Genomic DNA, 21,949 nt, shown 5'->3' on the forward strand with positions numbered 1-21,949 from the left:
ATTAAAGGGAGGAAAATTAACATAAATTTAAAGTCGAGTGGCAGGTATAGAGCAAAACATTTTAGATTGCAAACGCTGGCAAAAACTACGTTACAAGTTGCAGTTACTAAGTTAAGTCCGTTTCAAACATACATACATAATTAATTGGAGATTTTTACTTTTATCTTGGCATTCGCGTACGTAATTGTTTAGTACAAGTTTTGTTACATTGCCAAAGTAAATATAGAGTCTTGGGGGCATTTTATAAAAGTATGGTTTTAATTATGCTTTCATTCATCTCCAATACATGCCGTTTTGCACAAGATAAATTCAGTAGTGAACCGCAAGAGTCTTTTTTCATCAGGTTAAAAGTATATGTATGTTTGCAAATCGTTGGTATATAAATTGAAAATTTAATTATTCCTAAGATGTTTGTGAACAGTCATTCTAGTGAGGACTTAGACCGATTAGCTACTGAAAAAAACAGAATATCTTTATTCCTGAAACAGTTTGATAAAATCATTTATCCATGGAGCAGGAGCAGGAGCTTTAGTAACTCGTTTGATGATAACAGGTGCATGGTGATCGAAAAAGATCACAAGGAAAAAATTATTTACTTAGGTAGCTGAGGAGACGGTAAATTAATGCTAAGAAGTTAAGGAAGAATGATGTATGTCCTTATACTTTCTACACCTGATAAATTTAGCTTTCGCTTTATATGCGTAGAGTTTATAAGCACATAAAATCATATCGTGCTTTAAAAGGCGGGGAAAGGGACTTGTTCGTAGTATGCAACATGGGTTGGACCAGTAACAGCTACCACACTAAGTGTCAGCAGCATTACTGTAGTGGGTGGTTTGAAATATTAGTAGAAGCATTTTAGAAGAATGAAACATGCTCGTTTAGTAAGTTTGATCTAGGTAGCAGGACAGAGTAAGTCTTGTATTCAAATCCCCCATGACAACAACATGACTATAACGGGAAATTTGACCCAGAGGTACATGTCCAAATTCAGTAAGAAACATAAATTATAGGCTCTATAACACATTGATCTAATGTTGAAAAACCTAATTTTACCTAATTATAAAAGAGATGTATTAAATATACAATGGCGTTTGCAAAATTATAGAAACCGTTTGAATAGTTTATAGAAATTTACATCAAATTCAGCTTAGGTTTTATACAAGGGGAAAAAGAATAAATTTACATGACTATTTCATTAGAATATTTCAATACTATAAAGAAAAGAGGGCATGGCAAAAAGAGTTATATTTTTGTAATTCATAATGACAGCAAATATTCTAAATTCTATGACCCTTTCACTACAAACACTAATCACTGTTGTTAGGTTTTCATATTTAGTTATAATAATTAATCAAATTTTACGCATTAATATAGTCTTTTTACTAATAACCAGAATTGTATGTTATTTAGAACTGCTCTTTGCCCACCATTGTTCGATACCATTTGAAGGGTCGCGGGCAAGAACAATCAGAGTCAACTGAACCTAGTTTGCCAGAAAACAGTTTTTAAAGTTTAACGTCGCCTACCTACTATTAAAAAGGTCTAAACTAAAAATAACTATCCAAACATGTTACAAATAGTATTTAGTTTATTCCAAACACAGTAAACATTTTTAAGTCACGACAATAAAAGGTTGTTTTAAATATTTAAAAAAAAGAGTCATGACCTTGATTGGTTTTCCCCGTCACTGGGCCTCATCAATGAGTGGGTCGTCTGCAAACTCGCCGTCCGAGGCTTCCTCTAAACATTCACTGTCAGGTACTAACGCTTCATAGAAAGCTTTTGACTCCTGGTGTGTCAAAAACTGTTTTAAGTGTAAAAGGTCTTTCACTTTTGCCGCTTTAATAGGCACTGGTCCGTTGTACTGTTTACTAAGCACTTTTGGAGAGTTGTTTTTGTTAGGATTTCTTGAATTTTGCTTTTTTTTCACTGGAGGAACTAAGACAGCCTTTAAATAACTACCAAAGTAGTTAGACTTGTGCAGCATGAATCTTGGTTCATTTTTGTCAATCTTGAGTACTCTTATAGGTCTCGTTGGGATGGGACATTTTTTTACGTACTTGTCAGAAAAGTACTTCGTCCAGGTTTGAAAATTAACCTCAGTGCCACAGTTTATTACTGTGAAAGGTGAAGGTTTCACCCTCGAATTTCTGAGCACATCCCTCCAGTCATCTGGTGTCTCTGTGTAGGATTTTGAGTTTACAACGCTCATGTCTTTGTCTCCCTCCATATACGAATGACCTCTTATGGGGAACACAACTTTCACACTATCGAAACGGTCCTTGTCCACAACTGTGTGATGTAAAAAGCGTATGACGGTATAATTCTTGTTCTGTCCTGCACACGAGTCGCAAAACAGAACAAGATGTCGCACATTCAAGCTTAGTACATTGTCAAAAAAATGTTCAAGCATTGAACAAACATCATCTGCTCCCTTCTTGGCGACGGTTTCGTCGTATGTGTAAAACAACGATGTAGAGTCACTTAACACGTGGACATTGAATGATATAAAGTTGAGCTGGCGTCGATAATATACGTCAGATGTTGTAATGTTTGGTGTAGGCAAATTTTTTTGAAAGTCCATCGTAACGGCCTCAAATTCTTCTTTTCTTCTTGCTTCCTTCCTGCACTTAGTTTTAATTGAATAAAATTTTGTGCCTTTAGCCAGGTGAATTTCTTTTTCTTTTTGTTTCTTTGTTAGATCTTGTGATAATGTATCTTTAGTTTTTTTGTCATCCGCTCCATTGATTTTTTCTTCTAAAACAGAAATTTCTGCTTTAAGTACATCACAGGTACTGCACGTATCTTTCCTTGGGCTTTCCTTGGGTACCCGAATGAAATATTGAATTTACTATCAAAAATGTCTCGAAATGTAGTGAACCCAACAGTATTATCTTTATTTGTTTCATTGTACATTCTATGCAATTTAGACTTATTGAGCTCTTCAGGTAAGTATAATTTTGATGTGTCCTTCAAAGAGTAATGTGATTTTCTACCCTTTAGGGATTGAATGAAACTTATTACTTTTGCTTTTGTTTCTTCGGACAGAGCAATAGATCTGTTTGCATGTTTACCTCGCCCATCTGGCTTGACCTCTCCAAAACTAGTAAGGTGTTTCTTTATGGTTTGAACGCGATTGTTCCCAATGCCATGTAATGACATGAATGCTTTGTAACAAACTGTAACGTCCTGTAAATTATCATCTACATATGCACGAACACGGTAACAATAAGAAGAAAGATTGAAATTAGCCTCTTCTTGGGAATTTCGGTTGCGGCGCTGCTTAACAGGTACAACAGATATAAGACCACCCAAGTACTGATTTTGTGCGTTGTAATCACCTAGTCCGTTAAAGTTATTGATGATACGTTGTCGGTTTTCCGGTGAAACAACGTGAAAACACTTGTAACGAGAACATTGACAATCATCACCAACCTCATGAGTAGTTGCACGAAGTTTTTTCATCACGTCGCTCATCTTCCCCGTTTTCTTCCTTTTCTTTGCATTTTGTAAACCAACATGAGTCCCTTCCTCCCCCTCACTTCCACTTATATCACTCAACATAGCGTTTACTAACAGTAAAATAATCTAACAATCTTGAAAACTTGTCCGCACAACATTCACACATCCACTAAAGTAGGGTTATGTTTTGGAAACAAAACAACAAAGCACCTGACTGAATCTGAGTTAGAGTGAGGTGGAGGGGAGCGACATTGACTCTGATTGTTATTGTGCGCCGCCGCATGGACTATGATGTTTCTTGCCCGTTACCTTATATCTTTCCCTTTGAAAAACTTAGTGACTCTACTTGTTTTTGCACGTTTGTAATAGCATTAAGAAATCTACTTCTATTAAGCTATCGAATGGCACTGAAAACTCGATTTCGTGAAAAAATTGACTCTGATTGTTCTTGCTCGCGACCCTTCATTTTTATTATATGCCATCTATTTCCACTTATCTTTGCACACACACACACACACACACACACACACACACACACACACACACACACACACACACACACACACACACACACACACACACACACACACACACACACACACACACACACACACACACACACACACACACACAAACACACACACACACACACACACACACACACAAACCCACACACACCCCTGCATTCCAAATCTATAGTGGTCCGATTGTCACGCGGTATGAGGTGACTTCTGTCGACCAATCAGGCGTCCAGGACGCCGGACAAGAAAAGCTCCCCAAGGCATCTCACCAGTTCTTCTAAAGACTCCGTTTCGCTAGGTTGTACGTCAACACCAGCTTTAACCAAGTTCGGGCCGTGCCCCCTTGTCTTGTCTCTTGTGAACCGTAAGCCGTTCTATGGCAATTAACAGTCCCCTTGCCGGACATTATTTGGTTAACGAGCCAAAAGTAACTTTGTCTCAACGTTCGTGAGTGAACCGAAAACAATGTCAAGTGAAGGTGGAATCTTCATGGTGGAATCTTCATCCATCAACAAGGACTCCCCCTGCTCAACGTTCCTTGGAAGCAATCCAGGTCGAACTACAATCAACCCAACTTCATGTGTGTCGAGGTGTCAGACAATGGACGGTGCAAGGTAACAGTGTTTCATCATTCTTATCATGGTACTTCGCAACTAAAGACAATTCTCTTCTCAACCAAGATTTAAAAATCCTCAACTAATTCGGACATTTTTGGACATTTCAATAGAAAACGAAAATCATTTTAACACCTGTATTTTTGCTTTAATTGTGTGCCTTTTTTCTAATACTATGTTTTGTGATCTCATTTCGTATTTTTATTTTTCCCATTCGACTAATAGTTATTCTTAGAAAATCAACGTATGGGCTCCACCTGCTCAGCTATCGAAGTATGAGTTTTTAAATATTAGACATTTTACTGGTCCTTCGAATATAATTGCGGTCCTTGCCAAGCCGGATCTCCTAACTTACCTTTTGGTCCTTCTGACCGGATCTAACAACTGTTCTGTGAAGGAATATAGACTTACTTTTCAAAAGTAAAGATTCTTTATATTGTTTTTTTCTCATTCCTAATATATTTTATAATTTTGTGAGGAAATTAAGAAGGTGGAGGAAAGGGAGAAGAAACAAAAAGATCCAGAAAATAAGTTGAGGAACATAACTGTTAAGGGAAGAGAATAAAAAACCACAAAGAATCATGAAATACTACAAATAAAAAAAAATTTATCACCAATACAAATTGACTTGTTTTGTGAAATATAGTTAAATCTACTATTTTCTAGTAGACTATGAACTCTGTAATAAAATGTTGTATTCGTAACAAATGTCTTTATTTTCTCTCTTAACATCTTCACTGCTGTTGTATTCTGGGTGAAATCGAACCTTAATCTGATCGTACCGTCGCATCGTAGTGCGGCTGTCACAGTAAACTTACGAGAAAAAGGTGTTATGGAATCATTAATTAGTAAAAAGTAAAATCTAATATGTATTACATTATAGGTAATTTTTCTTTACTTTTGCAAACATATTTTGACTAATAAGTATTTTACAACTTAAAAATGGCAACAAAATATTTTAGGGAAAATAAAAAACAATTTATATTTAAACGCAATATATTATAAGTAAATTGTGAAATCATTTAAATTGTTATTCTTCTGCTCTCCGATAGCTGTAATGTAACAAGCGGGTCATGATTCGCTTCTTAGGGCGACGCGACCGCTCCGAGCGACAAGAGAGACATTTTTATATACTCGTATACATGGGAAGTAATTTGAGTGTGGCTTAGTTGAGCAGCAAGAGCGATGTCCTAAGTGTTGGACGCGCTGCAAGCGCTTCAAGATACAGACAAGTTTGTATTTGGTAGCATTACACCGGCGAAGCGAAAGAGCGGCATTCACAACAACTGCCTAGTCTTAGTCAAGTGATTACGTGCCGTATTGCCGTGATCGCGTCTCTTGCTGTCAAGCTAAGACGCCGCCTCATTCGGCTACGATTGCTAATTTACCGAGCCCCTACAGTAATACCATTCAAAGTAAAAGAGGCTAAATATATCTTCGTGTTATAAGCACTAAGCAAAATAAGTCGTATTATCTACTTTTGTCAGCTTTTGTTTATCAACTTATTAAAGGTGTTACAGAAATCGTATTAATGTTTTAATTTAAATGTGGTATATTGCAATATAAAAAGTATAATACAAACATAGGCTGCAATTATAATATTATCTTTTCAACCGTTATAGTATATGAAATATATTTTGTTATACAATACAAATATATTATATTTGTTCTTACAATAGATTCTCTAGATTTTTATTTAAGCAACAGGTGTCATTTTTTTCTCACTATCATATCGCGCTATATTATTGGCCAGTTAGAACCAATCGTCTTCTACTACTGTAATCACATGTGATTAACCAAGCAGAAGCAAAAAGCAAAGCCCAAGCGCTCAGCAGATGCCATGCAACTTCCATTTCATGCCAGATGGGTGGAAGAATAAGAACTTAGATCACAATAGTTCATTTCTGTTTCATTTCCTTTAACCTCCCAGAAGGTTAAATGTATCAGTAAGAGAAATACATGGATTAACTGAATTTTTATAGTGATTAACATTTGGAATTAATTGTAATATTTTAATAAAATTTTTATTTTGAAATGGCTCCCTCAGCTTCGTTTCCCGCAGAAAAATTAAAGGCACAACCTGTTGGAATTAATGCTGTTTTGTTAGGACCTCCAGGATCAGGCAAAGGAACCCAAGTGAGTTAGTTCTAAAGTTTAATTTAATTTTATATGCAATACTTTTTAATGTTTTAATTGTACGTTGACACCTGTTTAAGTTTCATTTAATTTTCTTATCAAGTTACATATTTATTTTTTGAGAAATTATTTAATTAAAAAAATGTGTGAATACTTACAACTACATAATTTAAAACCTTTCCTTAAAATTATATGTAGTCAACAGAGAATTAGCAGGCCTCAACATTACTTTAGGCTATCTATCAGGTACATATTGCTAGGCCTATAAGAAAGTTTGATAATTCAAGTTTCAGGGACACCCACTAAACAATCTAAAACCCCCTTTAAATTATTCCTAAATATATTAACTGTCATTGTTACAATGAATTTTACTGAAGAAAGCATTAAAAAGTATTGAAAAATTAATAATTATAACCTGAATTAAACCTAATTCCCATTTAACAGCAAACTAGAGAATTGGGTTCTGGATGGGAGACGAACAAGGTAGGAGAAGGAAGAATATCAGGGCGACCAACAAGAAATGGCTGCAATGAGAAAAGTATACTAATGCAAATGTCACATTGTTCAATGTGATTATATGAGGTCTAGAAATTAATAATGACAGGGATCAATAATGGATAGGGACACAGGATTACTATTGGTCCTTATTGGATTAGTAATTATGGATAGAGTACGATAAGCGGGCCCAGTTTTTTATATTGAAATTATCAAACGATATTTAATTATCATTGATATAATCAATCAATAGTAATTATTTATTTATTTTATTTATTTATTTATTTACATACGGTATATACACCATTTTACATTGATATAGGTATCATGAAAATACAAGAGACTTCATAAAAACAACTTACATAAATAGTTTATATGCGTACATGCTAAAGCAAACAAAAGCAAAACAAGTGCCAAATAACATCAACATCGTGAATAAAAAGAAAAATTACAACAGCAATATAGTTTATAAGCAAGTGCAACATGCAGGTGGATCCGTAAAAAAAAACTTAATTAAAGTAGCGTATAAATTATAAAGTTACTTACTATACCACTAAGAAATACATATACATATGAGCAAATTGTATATGTTGGCAGTATGACTAGTAATAAATGTATCCTACTGCAAGCAATTTAGCAATCTTTATACATCTTAATCACATCGGATGTATGGATATTATCTAAACTGCTTAAGTGGTTTGCATATTTAATTCTCAAGGATTAATTTTAGCGTCACCAATCACTCATCTATTAATTTGAACAATGACTAAATCATCTGCACCAACTACACATACCTATTATTATATTCTAAATACATTTTGTTCTATAAGTAACTATCTTATAAATAAAAAAAGATAGTAAACTTTAGAAAACTGTACAAAATACACAGTAAGTAATAAAAGATTATTTACTGTGTCTTTCTCTGTTTCGAGATGTTTTGGTTAATGGTTATGGTTCCTTTATTATATATGACATTACATAATTGTTTAAACTATTAACTTAAATTATGTGACCTGAATTCAGTATTTTATATACATTGATAGTTCTGTTATTTGATACATAAAGTATTAATGATTGTAATAAGCGATATAAAAACCAGGTCAGCTTATCGTAATCTGCCCATTTTTTAATTATTATTTTTAGTTTATATCGTCTTTCTGACATCTATAATCATGTTTACATTTTTTCAAAAACATGTAATTTGTAAGTAAACTTACTTTATTTCACATAATTTGTTGTTTTCAAAATTAGCTTGCTAAAAGTAAATGAAATGGAAAACAATTAAGTTTTGGAAGGGTTGGAAATGTTTTAATCCTTTTATAATACATTTTAATAGTAAAAATTGAAGTCGATAGAGTATTTAACTGTAATAAATTATCTTATTTAGATACCCGGTATTTATCTAGTATTTTCCAAAATTGATTTTTGTTATGTTGTATCTGGAAACAAAAGTCAAATTATAAGAGACTTAATATTTGTAATTACAGTAGTGTCCGTTACAAAATAAAACAATAATTGAGTAAAGTTTAATAACAATAAAGAAATATGTACAGTAATTCATAACCTACTTCATTGCTGTGATCTGCAAGATTATCCCTAATAAAACACTTTGAACATTGTACAAAGTAAAATTTTATAAAACAAACTCTAAAAGGTAAGGATGCCACCACAAGGATAACAGTAGTACGAGTTTGACAAATACTATCAAACAAGGATGAATTGACCTTCTTATCACTTATAAAAACAAATGTGAAATATGTGAATAAAAACAAAAGATTAGCTGCTAGCTGTTCCACAGTATCTTGGCATAGAGTCAACACAAATTATTTTGTATGAGGAATAACTGCAAGGAATGACATTTATTTATTTATTTCATCAGTATAACACCAATTTTACAAATATTACAAGTAGATCCGAATGAAACCAACAATAGATAATAAGTATACAATCAAACAAAACAAAAAACAAACAAAAAATTATCAAGGTATTTTAACATATATGAATTAATTGTAAAACAGAGATTACGTAGCTCATGCACCACGCATCACTTCCAGTCTCAGGAAACCAATAGCATCTGTCCTGAAAGAAGAATTCACAAAGAAATTGAAGACATTGCACAACTAGTGTTTTAACGAAAACATGTGTTCATTGTGTGTTGTTTTATATAACTTTTATGCCTAGCCGTGATTGGGAGTTTAGGGCTAACCCAGAAAAGAAGCTTATTAAATACCATGTAATTTGTAAATAAGTCATACATACATTCAAAATTAGTACAGGTTAAACGGTTGATTAGTTTGCATTATTTATTAAATTTGTTGGCTTTTATAGTTAGGTTTGTTCATTTTAAACCTACTAATAAGTTTCATTTTTCCCCATAACGTTAGTACTTTTGTTAGAAGATATTAGGAAGTCGTGAAATAATAACACAATTTCAGACATTTGCAGTCTTTGTATATATAAAAAATTATAACTATGTTATGAGGATTGGAATCCATCCTCTTTTTCAGTTGTTTTAAAAACTTAATGTTAAGTAAGCACAAAAGAAAAAGATGTGTTATAAATTTAAGTACATTACCTAAGAATACAGAGCTGTCAGAACACACACTTAAATCATACAACTGCACAAAGCAGGTGCGCTGCAAAACACATGCTCCATACACTAGAGAAGGTGAGAGAGTGGGAATATTAACTTATCAATTTCACAACAACGTGTATCCTTCAAACACTGAGAATAGCTTATTGATAATTGTAATTGACAAATTATTCTTCTTAGGTTCGTCTATTGAAGTTTTTCTATTTTTCCAGGCTCCATTGCTGAAGGACAAGTTTTGTGTATGTCATCTGTCTACCGGAGACATGCTCAGAGCTGAAGTTGCATCTGGGTCTGAACTGGGAAAGAAATTGAAAAAAGTAATGGATGAAGGTATAATAATATAGACCCTCTATGATAATACAGTTATTTCTAAGAGCGCGGCTAGTGAAAGCGTGGTTGGTTGTAAGGAAGGGGGTTTTTATTGTTCTTTTCTATGAACATCGATTCTTCATTGAGACAGATGAAGTGATGTCCTTTATTGACAGCACCTGGAGTAAATAATTTGAGTGCTTTCAAAATAATATTAGGGTTACCCATGCTAAAAGTCTTTATTTTTTCTGTTTCTTCGCGATTTAAGGCTACTGGAACTGTTTTCACTACTTCTCAAGTTATTTCCGATAACTTGGATTTTTGATAATTAAAGTTCTGATATGGTTTTACTGCATGTAGATGTTTTAATTCAATCAACTGTTTGTATGATTTTGTATTATTTTATATTTGGTGTTGAGAGTTTATATTCTTTATGCATTATTCTCTTTTTTCAGGATGTTTTAATAACAAATTTTCAAAGACCTTTTTGTGATGGTTTTGGCTCAAAATGCCACATTTTAAATTAATTTAGTTTAAATGGCAATAAAACCTTAGATATTGTTCTCTAATGTTAATGATTTTTAAATTTAAGTTACAAATATTCTAAAGAATAATAAATTCTATGTGAAATTTAAATTTCTAGGTTATAGTTATTGTGCTATCAGAAGTATGTTCATACTATACACACAGACATATTTATCTGTATAATCAATCTATAAAACTTCATGTGTTTGTGCTAAAACTGCAAGAATCAGAGAATATTCCCTGTGTTGAATCGATTTAGGTAATCATTCATCACTAGGAAGATATTGTGACAACTGTTATGTGAATGAATTGTTTAGATGATTTTGCAGGTAAACTTGTCAGTGATGATCTGGTTGTCAGTCTCATTGACAGCCATCTTGACAGAGCAGAGTGTGAGAATGTTGTAACAGTTGTCTTGTGAATGAATTGTTTGGATGATTTTGCAGGGAAACTTGTCAGTGATGATCTGGTTGTCAATCTCATTGACAGCCATCTTGACAGACCAGAGTGTGAGAATGGTTTCTTACTTGATGGTTTCCCTCGAACAGTACCACAGGCAGAGAAGGTAGGTTTTCATTTTTTATAACACTTGGGTAACTGGTATAGTTAAATTTATTGCTGTAATGTTGAAAGTAGCCTGTTTATTTATACAACAGAATTTTATAGTAAATTTAAGATAATTGCTAGCTGACTGGAATAAAGAATATTGTCTTTTCTGTAATTTTATAACACAATAAATTTGTATTGTAATTATTTGTTATTTAAAATACTATAAAGTTAATATTAAAATTTCTATAGTGCTAAAATTATGATTTAGTGTTAAAGTGCAAGTTAAAATGTTTTTCTTATTGTTACAATAACAAACCAATCGTAAGTTTATCTCAATTGGCTCTTGAGATAAAAATTATTTAATAAAATGACATTTATATAGAATAAGAATCAAAATTTTGAGTATAGTGTAAAAGATGAAATAAATTTAATTTACTTATTGTTATGCTTTTGAGAGTTGACTGCCATAAGTAGAAAAATTTGGTAGGGTTTAGTGGCAGCAGTATTTGTGGCCAGGAGCTTGGATCTGGCTACATTCAGTTGTGAACCTTGGGTTGAAATACCATTTCCTCTTTCTCTGATAAGGATGATTCTGATATGGAGTCTGTAAATGGCGTGAGTAGTCTGCCAAACTGATGATAGAGCTCCAGCACAAACTCACAGTCTGTTAGCCAGATTTAAATCCTTTTTAAGTGAGACGAAAATTATGAATGTAAATCTGAAGTGTGTTAGCATGCCACTGAAGATGTCCTCACTGATACACATATTACTGTAGTATTACTTTTCTCGCTGATGCACATGTTACTGTGGTATTACTGACCTCACTGATGTACATATTACAGTAGTATTACTGTTCTAATTGGTACACATACTACTGATCTCACTAATGCACACATTACTGTCCTCACTGATACATATGTTACTGTTCTCACTGGTACACATATTATTGTCCTCACTGATACATATATTACTGTAATATTGCTGTCTTCATTGATACGCATATTACAGTAGTATTACTGTTCTGATTTGTACACATACTACTGTCCTCACTGAATATACATATTATTGTCCTCACTGATACACATATTACTGTAATATTGCTGTCTTCATTGATACGCATATTACAGTAGTATTACTGTTCTGATTTGTACACATACTACTGACCTCACTGATACACACATCAGTGAGGTCAGTACTGATACATATATTACTGTATACACTTCTATTCATATTACTGTAGTATTACTGTCCACTGATACCCATATTACTGTCCTCACCGATACACATACAACTGTCCTCACTGATGTTCCTGTATATGTTACTGACAAATAGTGAGATTCACATAATTTCCACTCCACAAGAACAAACCCAATGACCAGTTTTATGTAAAAACAAGTGGACTAGGTGTGGGTTTTCTGCTGTATCTGAACAGCAGCGTTAATTCTCATTACAACTGCATTTTAACATTTTTATGTAATTTTACATATACATTTACCAGCGTCTTCTTATTGGAAATTCTAAATGCTTAATATATGATCAAACACTCCAATAAAATGAAAAAGTTTTATTTTGTGAGGCCTTTCGTGCTCAAAGAACACATCGTCAGACCCACATAAAAAGAAAATTAAAGAAATTGCATTATTTAATGGTTACAAAATTGAAATGATTGATAACATGATAAAAAAGAAAAAGAAAATTATTGAAAGAAATTCTAGAACAACTCTCTATCAAACTAAATGCAAAGAACCTGAAAAATGGATATCTGTGTCTTACAACAATTTAACTACAGAAATTGCTAAAAGTTTTAAAACACATGCCAGTATTAATGTATCCTCAAATTCCAAAATAAAACTAAAAAACATATTAGGAAATCCAAAGAATAAAATAGATGATGATGAAAAATCTGGAATATATCAAATTAATTCTGACAACTGTAATTTAAAATATATTGGCCAAACAAAAAGGAAAATAAAAAAGAGAGTAAAGGAACATAAAGCATGTCTGAAGTATCAACAAGAGGAAAGATCGGCCATGGCGAAACATGCACTTCATACTGAACACTGCTTTTCACAAGTCAAATTATTAAAAGAAGTCAAAAACAACAAATTCCTTGATGCTTACGAAACTATTTTTATGCAGAAGAACCAAAATTATCTAGTAAATAATGAGCCTGGACCTCTACAAAATTCACCGTTACTGCCTTTAATCTAAAGAAATATAAATTTTTACATATACAGTAGACATACTTCCTGGCCTTTAAAATCTGATCTCTTTGTATTTTTCAAGACATATGTTTTTATTTAAGTCTAAATTTTTTGTATTATTACTTTACTTTTATTTCAGTTATGTGGGTCTGACGATGTGTTCTTTGAGCACGAAAGGCCTCACAAAATAAAACTTTTTCATTTTATTGGAGTGTTTGATCATATATTAAGCATTTAATTTTACATAGTTACAAACATTGATTTTTGAGCACAACACCACCACATAAGAATTGGGCCATTTAATGTTTACAATATAGATTGTTCTCATTTGTTTCAGTATTAATAATATTAACTTCATAGTTCACAGAACCATCGTATGATATCCAGCATTAGTTTTTATGTCCAAACTAAATGGAGGAGATGACTACCAAAGGTCGAACTAGTGTGAACTAGTATACAGAACTTTTAATGGAATTAATTTAATAAATGAAATATTATAGTCCATTTTGAAAACCCTCTTGACTCAAATGATTTTTCAACCATAATTTATTTATAAACCCGCGGCTTTGTATTATTTTCATTTTGAAAAAACAGGGACACCACGAGCATATTATTTTTAAACAGCATTCCAAACATTGCTGAGATGATAATGATAGTCACTGAAAAATATTTGAATCTTTTGATTCGCTTTGATTCAAAAATAGGGCCTTGAAGTTGGAGAGTGATACTGTTTTTTATAAGTACCTCTGAAATTTCTCTCCAATAGTTTCATGATATTTTATTGAATAATGTCTGCTCTATCACATAAACTAACGTAGGCTTTCTAATAATGCACAAAACAATTTTGTTGCCTACAAAAAACTATTTTTCAAATATTTTCAATTTCTTATGATTAAAAGAAAAAGAAAAATATTTAGATCCTAAACAAAACTGTATTTAATTAGAACACCCAGAAATAAATTGTTACCCCAATTTTCACTGAGTTATAAATACAAATATTTTAAGTAAAAATTAAATCACAAAAGAGATATATCTCAGTTTTGTGAACAGAACATGGCAAAAAATAAAAAAATGTTCTAATGGCAAACAGTTACTGCATTAAAAGTTAATAAAATAACATCACTGTTCCAAATTGAAATTTTGGTTTAATGTTTTTGTGTCTCTCACAGTAAAAGCTTGTTTGTATGTTGTAAAAGTTTGTGATACATGAACATTTATGCACATAGGGCTACACTTACCACTCGTGTTGTATTTTCTTCCTTTAATGGGAAATATGTCTGTTTCCTGTTATTTCAGTCTAAATATTCAAATAGTTATTGATACAAACGATGCCCCAAATATTACAGGAGGAAAATTTACTGTATATTTAAGAATAGTGAGTGTGACAACTGGTGTAATATTTCAAGTGAAACACTGGTATCCTTGTAAACCTTGTCTACAAATCGGTTATTAGATGCAAATAGTTATTCAAGTTTGTAAACCCGTTCATTATGAGTACTATAATATATATATATAATGTAACAGGTTAAGGAACCTATTCTAAATTTGTAATGTTTTGTTATTCTGAAAACTAAAACCATTAATTTATTTATAGTTGGAGTTTTCTTGGGGTTTGAAGAGGATTATGAATCTTGGTAAATTTTTTTGAATGTTGTTTTCTTGTTCAGCAAATGTCTAGAAACCCAATTTTAATTGAAAGAGCTTTTTTAAATCCTAATCTAATCAGATTTACTTCGTTTGGTTTTTCAATGATTATTTTATATTTTGTAGTTAATGTATTTATATTGTACTTTTAATAATTATAAATTAATCAAATTAAGCTAGGCTGTGTTTTATTGTAATTAGTCAAATTTTGAATTAATAAAAGTGGTTTTTCTTGTTAGTGCTGCTGGCTGAAAATAATAATAAATTAGTTTTAATTCTCTCTTAGCTTTAGTAGGCTCCTTTGAGTTTAATCAAAGTTGGCTTAATATTGTCATAACATTAATTATTGTTTATCAGCTTTATTGTTTTTATCTGTATGGTAGTTATTTTAACCTTGTGCAAGGAGTGTAAATTGAATTTCTACTTGTAACCAAAATATACTTGTAACAGCAATTGAATTGTGCCTTGAATTAGTTTGAAGTACCAAATTAAAATTGTATTCCTATATACTAGTTTGAACTTGATATAAAACTACAGTTTGATTGGAAAAATGTTATAAATACTGTGACTTCTCAAGGTTAGATATTAAAGGTCATAAAAGTTCAAAGTTCACACAATGTTAAATTGGGCAGTCACTGATCATTTATAACCATAAACTCTACACTGTGATGATCTTTAGACAAATTATTGAATTAGAATGCTAGTTATTTATTTATCTGATATGTTTATTATAGACCGTGACTTGTACCAAAGTCAGTATTTTTTAGTGTTTTCATAATTTTAATTTATGACTAGATCATGTAAGCTTTCACTAGATAATTGAAGCTTTATAAGCTTTTTTTAACTTTATCCATTAAGCATAGTACCTAGATGGTATAAAGATTATTATGTAAGACTGTTGGTATTAACAATATTGATGTAGTATTTTAATCTTGGTCCAGTAGAAATAGCTGTAGAAATGTTAAAAAACCAAAATGTATTTTTACAGAAAATAAAAAGTGCGCTTTATTAAATACATCATTACTACATGTTTTTTAATAATCTGGACTAAAGTAGTCTATTATGTGGTGGAGGGGGGAGGAAATGGTTATTTTCAACTTCCCACCTAACAGTGCATGTTATTAAAAAAGTTTAATATAAAAGTTGTCAGCTATAAAAAAATTACAACTTCTGTAGTGATCATTTTTACCCTGATCTCAAAAATTTCATTAAAAAAATAAAAAAAACAGTTTTTTGGTTTTTTTATTTTTTATTAAAAAAAAAATTGTATGATTACACTAAAACATGGAGCAAATATACTTTTTATTACTCTAAATATACTGTATTTTTCAACAACAAATATTTAGGTGTTATTTTAAAAACTTACAAAATAAAATTTGAAAATTTCCAACCACCATTTTGACATATCTTTTTATTATACTGCTCAGGGCTTTTTTTATATTTTTGTCTACTTACAAAAAATTGAAAATACAAAATATTGGAATTTTTGCTCTAAATTTTAGTATTATTTTCATAAAAAAGCAGTTAATATCTATTTCAGTTTTAATATTTTTATGTTGAATAATTTTTCAATATTTTGGAAAGTTAAGAAACATTGTTAAATACGAAAGTTGGATTACAGGTATATAACAGGATAGTACAGGTATATAATTGTGCCTTGAAGCAAAAGGGCATTGTCGATCCTATTCTTCTATTAGACGGGTTTCAGTTTGTTTCATTATTAATACTGTTGTTAAACAAGCCTTGTGATCAGTATTTTACAGGATTTTTGTTAATATTACATACAAAACGTAACAAACTTTTAATTTTAATGTGAACAAATCATTTAAAAAAATAATGTAATAACTAATATTTTAATTTAAAAATTCTTACCTGTATAGCATTTTATGCAATGGTATTTCTCTTTCAATTTTAATGTTTCTTTATTAAATTATTTTGTTTGTGTAATTCAACTTTATAGATCCACGTGCATGATGAAAGGGGTACCATCTTGTATTGTTTGTAAAAGCCGCAATGGAGATTTGGCGAAACTCTTTATTTTGTCAAGAAAACCAAGTAATGATCAGCTGTACAAAATATTTCAGAAAATGGCTGAGCACACATTCATGATAATTGTCGATTGACGTGCAATAAACCTAAATCAATTGCTACAGTTTTCAAACAATAAAGAAGAAATAATCTAGTGGAAAGAAGATTATGAAAGAGGCACGTTTTGAGCCTTTTTTCTTTTCTTTTTTAAAACCATTGATGATAACCTAACTCTACCTGTGATATTCGTTGTTATTTAATTTTTTAAAGCAAGAAATTTCAAATTAGGCGAAATTCAGTATCCTCTTACGTGGAGGTGCAATGAGTGATGGAATGTTAGGCACTTCAATAAAGGATGGACAAATAGGACGAAACACGTAGTGGGTAGCCTTCGGTTTTGAATAATGACTTGGTTAGGAGGATTAGTGAAACAATTTAAGAGCAGTCAATTCACAATAAAAATGCTTTCAGATGAACTTTCACAGATTTTAAAATTATCTAGTACGATATTGTAACTGATCTTTAAGTTATCGAGCGATTTGTCCCTGTCGGGTAACACCGTAATGTGCATTGTATGTAAACATGCTTATAATCCTATCTAAATAATCTAGGGGTAAATGTTACTGTCTGATAGCTGGACGAGCTGTTGGTCCGCCGCAAGTCAGTGCTTGATGCCGTGATAGAGTTCAACATCGCAGACAGTCTGCTGGTGCGCCGTATCACGGGGAGACTGATCCACCCGTCCAGCGGCCGCTCCTACCATGAAGAGTTTCATCCCCCCAAGAAACCTATGACTGATGATGTAGGTAAAAGAACTCTTGAAAATACAAACATAATTAATTGTAGAATTATTTTACATGCAAGTCAGTATTGCAGAAATGTTTAGATAAGTTAAATAGAGAATCGTCTAGTTTGTAACTCCATAGTTTCTTAACACATAATTTATTACTTCTTCTCTGTCACTTTCGTGGTGGCACCTCTACCCTGTACATGTAACAAGTCCAATGTAAAAACTGTACGTAATGTGAGAAACTTGGAGGTGAATTTTATATGGTCTTTGGCAACATTTGGTATCTGTCTCACAAAATCTACTCAGGACTTGTTGAATTATATCACCTGAGTTTTCTATTATGTCTTTCAAACCTCAGATGATATTGTAGTTTGTGTGATTTTTGCTGTATGCTGATTTTAGTTATATAAGTAACATTAATATGTTTTTATTGGCTCCAATTACATTTATAGACTAAATGTCATGTTAGTTTGTTATTTGGTTAAAAATATAGTCCTTTCAACGCTCAAGCCTCAAGAGAAATTTGTCTTTTAAAAAATAAAATCCAGCATTATTGCTTGTGCATGATATTCCAATAGATATTTTAATGTTCCCTTAAAGCATTGTTTTAATGCTTAATTAGCCTGACATTGAAAGTACCAACAGCAAAATTAAATTGACACTTTGGCCCTTGTGTATAAGAATTAGTAATATATTGTGATGAATTAATACAATTCCTTAAAATAAGATTATGTCTTATGATTCTTTTAATGATGATATTTTTGTATAAATAATTTCAGATCACCGGTGAGCCATTGATTCGCCGTTCTGATGATAATGTTGATGCTCTGAAGAAGAGACTAGAACAATATCATAAACAAACAAAGCCATTAGTGAGCTACTATAATCAAAAAGGTAATTTTAAACTTATAAGAAAATTTGTAAACTTATAAAAAAGTTTTAAATTTATAACTGTAAACTTTAAGGTAACTTCAGAGTATTTTCACTGAGTTGAGACCTTCAATGATCCATATTAGAACACTATATGACTAAATTACACACACGATTTGGTTATATTATAAGAATAAAGAAACGTAAATGTAACCACAACATTCTAACAGAACAGTTGCCAAAACAGCAGACTGACAATTGTAAAAACAAAACATCTCGGATACGATGTCATTGACAACCGGCCATTTTGATCATCACTCTTCTGATCAGCTGTGTTATGTAAACATGCTTATCAGAAATAACGTTTATTTTGAATACAAATTTATATAAAATATATGTAAAAATATAATGTATTATATGGTTTTGATTGTTCGGTTACCTGGACGTAGGTACTGAAAGGGTTCCACTTAATTTGTCAGAACTTTGTGACCTTGTTAACTGAAAGCTGTTATCTTTTGTTACTTCGGGCGTTATAAGTTGAAAACGTGTTAGAAATTGTTGTCCACTTGGTGCTGCAATCTTATGGTTTCCACCGAAGTATTTGGTGACAATGTGCTTTGTATTGTACGTGATTTTGAGAAGTTTGCATTGAGTGCGTGTTATTTAATGAATCTTTCATGATGTTTTGCTCTAATTAATATATTTTAACCCTCTTAAAACTCGAATTATCTGAGGCCTGTTTTCACAAACTACTTTGTCTTTATTTAAGGCTAATTTGTATACTTCGCATTTTTATAAAAAAAAGAATAATTCTTCCATTTCTGGAAGGCTGGTTTTTTTGTTCCTCAGATATCTGAGTTAGGTATTAATAATAATTACGACAAAAATTTTTGTTTAGTTTATAAAATTATATTAATTTACTAAAAAACTAATGTTACTAAAAAACTTAAACAACAAGAATTTTGGCATATTTTTTACTGAAATAAAGCAAAAATATTTTGTTTTGACCTATATATGATCTTGGCTATAACATGAAACACTATAACAAATTTTTAGACAACATTTTTTTATGGAAAATATAAATTTCCAAAACAAAATTTTTCAATTTTTATGATTTTAGTTACCAAATTATCAAATCAAATTTAATTACCTAATTCTGTTTTGTGTTGCTTGGTAATAACAATATTAGTAAGAACTCTTGTTCAGGATCCGTTGGATCAGAAGAATCAGATAAAATATAAAATTCTACAGCAATTTCATTGTTGATTTTGTACTTTTGATTCAAACTACCAATTTAAACAAGAAAACATTAATAACAGATCTGAAAATAAAGGTACACTTGGAAAGTTTGAATTTCAAAATATTACAACGTACACAGACGGCTCCAAAACAAAAAGCGGCACAGGCGCTGGAATTCTGGGAGTGAGACCATGTAGGGAGCTGGTGGTTCCTATGGGTCCGCATCCGACAGTCTTTCAAGCGGAGGTCGCAGCCATTATGGAATGTGCTCGTGAGAATCTTCGTCTACGATATAGGGGCAAGACGATTAACATTTTCACGGACAGTCAGGCAGCGCTGATGGCGTTGGATTCTTGCGCAATCAAATCAAAACTGGTTTGGGATTGCTATCAATCCGTTTCCTCCCTTGCCAGAATCAACAATGTAACCGTTTGTTGGGTTCCTGGTCATGAGGGGATTCCTGGGAACGAAAGAGCTGATGCCCTGGCCAACCAGGGCTCGGCAACAATTATGACGGGCCCTCAACCGTTCTGCGGTGTTCCAAGGTGTGAATCCTCTAAGGTTGTCTCGAAATGGATTCGTGCGGAGCATGGGAAAAGGTGGAGGTTGCATCCGGGTTTGAGAGTGAGTAGAATGGTATTACAGTCACCTTCCTCCAAAGTGGCTTCGGACCTTCTCTCATTAAACAGATCAATGTCTTCTAAGGTCACTGGTCTCATTACGGGGCATGGTCACCTGAAGAAGCATCTACACAGAGTTGGCATCCTTCAGGAGGATCCACTCTGTGGAAGGTGTAATGAGCAGGAGGAGACTGCTGAGCACCTGCTCTTTGATTGCCCTACAATAGCAAGAGAGCGGCATGCCATCTTTGGTAGCTTGAACAGGGGTGGTGAGTTTTCCCAGGAGGACTTGATAGGTTGTTTTCGGCGGTTTGTTGAACTGCTGAAGTTGTAGACTGGTAGGCCTCATGGTGTTTCCGGGGTGCGCAAAAGGCCCTTGAGGCTTAAGTGCATGGCAGTAGGCCGCCCCAAGGGAAAAAAAAAAGAAAAAAAAAGTGTCGAAGCTGTATATCAAATCCACAGAATTTTCAAATTCATGAACAACTGATGAACAGTACACATATTTTGGATTGCTAAATTGTGTTTTAGGAAGAAATAGTGTTGAGGTGTCTCATCTACACAACTAAACGAGCATTCCAGAATATCTTTTTGAGGCAGAAATTAATAATGAAATGTAGGTTATGATATTTTGAAATCTAATTTTGTAGCTAATATTGAAAATGTATACAAGTCCTTAAACCCTCCTATAGTTTAGAATACTTGCTTTACAAACACTTTTAAAATGATTTTGTACATTTTCAGGTTTGCACCACAAAGTTGATGCTTCATTGCCAGCTACAGAGGTTTTCAAGTATATAGAAAATATATTCACTAACTGTGCACTAAACAACGCATCAAGGAAAGCTAAGGACCGAGTCGTCTTTGTCTGAGTGTTCAAATGTTCTATTTTTGAAAATGAATATAGGTAAAAGGGAGTTAGGATTTCAAATAAAAAATTTGTTTGGTTCATCGTAGTTAATCAATGACTAAATTTTTTATCCCTTTGCTAAGTAATTGTTTTTAAACTGATAATATACAGACTGAATAATAAAACACATATCATACTTTTTATATTAATTTAGATCTACATACTGCATCTTTTGAAATCAAAATCCAAAACTTTATGTTGATTTTTATACTAAAATTGTTTTAGATTAGGGGTTAATCTTCTATGCATGTTTTATATTATTTTAATTTTAAAATGTTAATGTAGTTCCTTAGTATTGTCACAAAATAATATACAGTTCAAAATAAAGTATAGTCTTTCAATTTTTCTATTTCTAACAACTACTCAGTACTATGTTCTATATACTTTAACTATCGTGCAACGATATGACTGATTGTGTGATAGTACATATTGCATTTGGT

General features: G+C 32.2%; 1 protein-coding gene across 1 annotated transcript; it reads left to right on the forward strand.

Annotated features, from left to right (window-relative positions):
- The first annotated feature begins 6,431 nt into the window (after positions 1-6,431).
- LOC124372955 (adenylate kinase-like) lies at positions 6,432-21,560 on the forward strand. The gene is made up of 6 exons (XM_046831369.1): positions 6,432-6,736; positions 10,037-10,154; positions 11,105-11,223; positions 17,718-17,885; positions 18,653-18,767; positions 21,344-21,560. The coding sequence occupies exons 1-6, from the start codon at positions 6,635-6,637 to the stop codon at positions 21,469-21,471; spliced, it is 750 nt and encodes a 249-aa protein (XP_046687325.1). The 5' UTR covers positions 6,432-6,634; the 3' UTR covers positions 21,472-21,560.
- The last annotated feature ends 389 nt before the right edge of the window (positions 21,561-21,949 follow it).

This window comes from Homalodisca vitripennis, unplaced genomic scaffold (assembly GCF_021130785.1).
Source record: "Homalodisca vitripennis isolate AUS2020 unplaced genomic scaffold, UT_GWSS_2.1 ScUCBcl_4481;HRSCAF=10667, whole genome shotgun sequence".
Lineage (NCBI taxonomy): Eukaryota > Metazoa > Arthropoda > Insecta > Hemiptera > Cicadellidae > Homalodisca > Homalodisca vitripennis.

Excerpts from the sequence above, each read along its gene's own strand:
- LOC124372955 (XM_046831369.1), top strand. The coding sequence starts at position 6,635 with ATGGCTCCCTCAGCTTCGTTTCCCGCAGAAAAATTAAAGGCACAACCT. Across the intron at positions 6,737-10,036 it reads GATCAGGCAAAGGAACCCAA|GCTCCATTGCTGAAGGACAA; the intron begins GTGAGTTAGTTC and ends CTATTTTTCCAG. Across the intron at positions 11,224-17,717 it reads CAGTACCACAGGCAGAGAAG|CTGGACGAGCTGTTGGTCCG; the intron begins GTAGGTTTTCAT and ends ACTGTCTGATAG.